Genomic DNA, 4,640 nt, shown 5'->3' with positions numbered 1-4,640 from the left:
TATATAAAATATCTAAAATAACAAATAACATTTATAGCAACACAACCATTAAAATTACTTATGAAGATAATGTCCTGATGATGCTAAAATAAATGTTCTTATTTATTCCTTTTGAATTTGTAGTGAAATATGACTCAGACATGTTTGTTTCCTCTAAGATTTATTATTTTGTTAACATAAAACAAAAGCCTAGACCTGATAAACATCTCTGATTACCTCTGTGATGAAAAGAGCATTCAGGAACAGTTCTCCTCTGTCCTTATGCTCACACACAGGATCTGCTCAGGCTCTCAGTTGCTGTATGATGCACATATCGTGCAGTGACAGGATGCATACAGTCCAAAGAGTAAAACAGCCACTTTGCCTCTTTAAAATGAGTGACACTGCATTTAGACATTAATTATTGAAGCAGTTTCTTTAGCCTGCTGTGCTGTGGCTATAATTTATGAGTCGTAAATGCACATATGAGACAGGAAGTGGAAAAGCTCTTAGGATTATTTTTCGAACCACAGAGGGAGTTTTAACATTTCTGCAAAGCGCGGCAGGATGTTCTTTGTCACTCAGAGCTGCTGCTATATAAACTGTGACCAGAAGCACAAAACAAGCATCACTTAAAAGACACTTCATTACTGTTTCTGAGGGTAAGAGGCATAAATAGAGCTCAACTGTCTTTATTTGCCATTTTTCATCATATTATTTTTGCCATATTCATCATATTATTTTTGGAGAGTTTTATAATCCACCAATTAATTTGCTTTTTCATGATGTTGTTGGCCAACTGAAGAGGTGCTTCAAAGCTCAAGTGTGTTTCAGAGACAAATGTTTAATTGTTTTTAACATTTAAGGATGAGGCGCTTGAAGGCTGCAGTGCTTACCAGCACATAGCACATATTTAAGAAAAAATAGGTGGTTTTAAAAAAGAAATTAAGCAGCACAACTGTTTTTCATATTGATAATGATAAGAAATGTTTCTTGAGCACTAAATTGGCATATTAAACTGATTTCTGAAGGATCATGTGAGGCTGAAGATTGGAGGAATGATGCTGAAATTCAGCTTTGCATGACAGGAATAAATTACATTTTCATACATATATTCAAATAGAAAGCAATTATTTTAAATTGCAATAATATTTCACAATATTACTGTATTTTTGATCAAATAAATGAAGCATTGGTGAGACTTTTTGAAAAACATTTTGAAAGGTAGTGTATGTATATATGACTGTTCATTTCTTTTCTTTTTTTCTTTAGATTTTAGGTTAAATATTACCTAGGCATATTCTTTGACAGATTTTGTGTTTTAGATTTACTCACTTTATATAATAACAAATGGGATGAATTTATTAATGTGTTCCAGAGGTTGTTGCCATCTGTGCAAAAAACTGCGAAACATCAGTACAGAGTGTCCATGTTACACATATTATTATTATAATTAATTGCTATAGTAGTATAATTACAAGCAGCTCCACAAAATAATTACACACTAAGCGCATATAGTTCATTTGTTTTACTCAGCACTTACACAGTACAACAGGAACAGCATGTGTGCACTTGCACTAATGCATCTCTGGTCTGTGTTAATAGGTCAGTACTCGGATACAGAATAACCAGTGACGGCGAGCCAACCCTTAACTCTCCACTGGTCAGCAGCGACAACAAGGATGACCACACCTACAGTTTTGCCAAATCTTCCAGCTCGGATGTCGAAGAAGAGGCCCACTGCGATGGAAGCGAGGTGAGCTTCCACGCCAACGAGGCCGGCAGCGATGCCGAGGAGGACGACAAGAGCAAAATCAAGAAGGAGCCCAAGGAATGGTCCGTGGATGCCCTCGCTCTGGCCCAGCACAAGAAATGGCAACATTTGACGAAAGTCAAACAGAGAGTGGCCAGTGACACTCTTCCTCTAAAAAAGAGGCGCACGGAGAAGCCTCCGGAAAGTGACGACGAGGAGATGAAGGAGGCGGCCGGATCCTTGCTTCATTTGGCGGGAGTCAGGGCCTGTTTGAACAATATCACCAACCGGACGGCAAAGGGGCAGAAAGAGCAAAAATAATGAACTGACTGTATTATAAAGAGAAAAAAAACATCACTTTGAATAGAATTTACTATTTTTTTCCAGGACATCAGGTGAATTCTACTGATTTGTGGCAATATCAACAATCACTTTGTTTTCCTATTTTTATAGGTAACATTTTACTGAGGGTTCCTTGTTTTAGTTCACTTTTAGTTCATTTTATTGTGATTTATTTTTTAATCTACGGAGATTGAAGCCATAGCCTTCCCTTTTTTAAGATATTAAGTAAAGCATTTCATTTGACTGAGAAAAAAGTGATAGTAAAAATTGTCCTGCCCCATTGTCATAGTTAAAGGGACAGTTCACACCAAAATGAAAATTCTGTCATCATTTACCCACCCTCATTTCAAATCCATAAGACTTTCGTTCATCTTTGGAACACAGTTTTGTTTTACACAAATGAAATTCAATCAGATCTGAAAGATTTCTGTCCCTCCACTGAAAGTCTATGCAACCAAAACTCTGACATTTTAAAACATTCATAAAGAGACGTTCAAAAGAAAAAAAATCCACATAAATTAAGTGGTTTATTCCAAGTCTTGCTTTATATGATGAACATATTTAATTTTGGCTTTTATTCACATACACATTAAGCAAACAGTGTTTATAACATTCAAATTTGGTCATAGAAGCTCAAGCATGCTTGCTTGACACGCAAGAACCAATGAGGTTCTTGATTGTGTTTCTTCGGGAGACTTGGATTAAACCACTTTATTTTTTTATTTATGTTTTTTTTTTTTTTTGTCTTTATGAAAGTTTTGAAACGTGAGAGTTTTGGCTGAAAAGACTTTCAATTGGACAGAAATCACTCACATTTCATTAAAAATATCTTCATTTGTGTTCCAAAGATGAGTCTTTGGGTTTGGAACCACATAAGGGTGAATAAATGATGACAGAATTGTAATTTTGGGGAGAACTAATCCTTTAAAAACATGACAACAAATTGTGTTCTGCAGCACGTTCTGCAGTCAGAGTAGTTCTCGAGTTAGTGATAATTATGGGTTATAGTAATCTCTGCTGTAATATAAGATGTTTTAGAAGCACAGGGCAGTGCCAAAGACAATCCTCAAGCAGTTTCTCTGATGTCACTTCCCCTTGATGCTCTGGTTGTTAAAGCATCGTGTGGAAAACACTCATAGTTGTCGTTTGGCTCATATGAATCATAGTTCACTGGGATGAGAGTAAAGCCACAAGCTTTTGTCATAGTGCTTTTTGGAGTCAAAAGTGATACATTTACCAATAAGTCTCTTAAAACTGCCCACGTTTTTTTCCTAAGCAATCAAATTGAGTGATATTTTCCATCTAAACAGATAGTGGATGGTGATACTCTTTCTTCGGCACAATGAAAATGAAAACTCGGAGCTAAAGCTACAATACCTGCCAATTGTATTTTAATAGCAGAAATGAATGACTGTGGAGTTGTTTTGTGTTTGTTCATTTGTTTACTTTTTAAAAAAAAAATTTATTTGAAACCCTCCTGATGTAATAAGCAATTTCATCCAGTCAGGATAAACACTGTATAAAAGTAACACTAGACCATTTTCCTTTCTTAATTTAAGCAATGTAGCCAGCAGGATTTTCCAAATCGTGTTGCATGGGTTCTGTAAAGATAAAAGAAGACCGTTTAAAAAAAAAATCAAAGTTCATGTAAGGTAAATAATGTATTTAGCATGGAGCATGAATTATTTTCATATATAAATATGCCAATTGGCCTAGTCTCTTTTGTTGTTTTTGTCGGATTTGATTTCCATTTGTCGTCCTCATCGCCTTTGTGTTGAAGCAGGCATCTTTAACAATTACCTTCTTCAGGGACAAACACTGACTGTTGGGAAACTCTCTCTGCAATACGAGGACTGGGGCTCGGGCCGTCTCGGTCCACACTAGCGGCCGCCCCGAATACCCACGAATACCCGCTACGCCAATGTCAATGTCGTCAAGGAGAAGTTCGTAGTGAGTGTCGGTCCCCTTCCGGCTTCGTGCCTGCTTTACTTCCATATGTAATCCAGATGTGCATGTCTGTGATTTATTCAGGGTCTTCCATTTTGTTCCACGAGACTTTGGATCTGCAGTTTTTTTTTCTTTCATTTTATTCCTGTATTTACATGTAGCACTGTTCAGGAGTCATCAGTATTGATTCAGTTGTTCTCGGTACAGGGAGTCAGACGGTTATTTACACCTCCACGCATATATATTTAAGCACTTATAGACAATAAAAACAAGTGATACCAGAGCTCAGTGCAAACGTTTGTGTATATATTTTCACGACCTCAACGAATTGCACTTTTATTGTTTTACGTATAGTAAAAAACTTAAGGATTCAGTGCCAAAGCTTGTAATAACTCTACACCAGAGATGGGCACGCAAGTTAGTGACTCAAACTCGAGTCGCATTTATAATAGACTTCAGACTTGACTTCAGACTCGACCTGAAATGACTCCAGACTTGACTCGAGTAAAAGGAAAATTTTAAAAGCAACTCGAGTCTTTTATTCTTAAAGGTGACGACATATCATGAAAATCTGACTTTTCCAGGTTTTAAGTGCTATAATCAGGACCCCGGTGCATCT

The 4,640-nt window shown here is 36.6% G+C and overlaps 1 protein-coding gene across 5 annotated transcripts in view; it reads left to right on the top strand.

Moving 5' to 3' along the window:
* The window catches only part of LOC107755777 (forkhead box protein N3-like), a 109,370-nt gene extending 104,730 nt beyond the window's left edge, over nucleotides 1–4,640 (top strand). For all 5 annotated transcript variants that reach the window (XM_016572678.1, XM_016572679.1, XM_016572680.1 and 2 more), the window contains exon 6: nucleotides 1,585–4,640. In XM_016572678.1, the coding sequence (XP_016428164.1) occupies nucleotides 1,585–2,053 (469 nt within the window). In that variant the 3' untranslated portion in view covers nucleotides 2,054–4,640. The remainder of the gene's footprint in view (nucleotides 1–1,584) is intronic.

Source organism: Sinocyclocheilus rhinocerous, unplaced genomic scaffold, assembly GCF_001515625.1.
Source record: "Sinocyclocheilus rhinocerous isolate Xijiao unplaced genomic scaffold, SAMN03320098_v1.1 scaffold1163, whole genome shotgun sequence".
Taxonomy (NCBI): Eukaryota; Metazoa; Chordata; class Actinopteri; order Cypriniformes; family Cyprinidae; genus Sinocyclocheilus; species Sinocyclocheilus rhinocerous.
The sequence above is the reverse complement of the archived record's forward strand: the minus strand, read 5'-3'. Positions and strand labels throughout refer to the sequence as shown.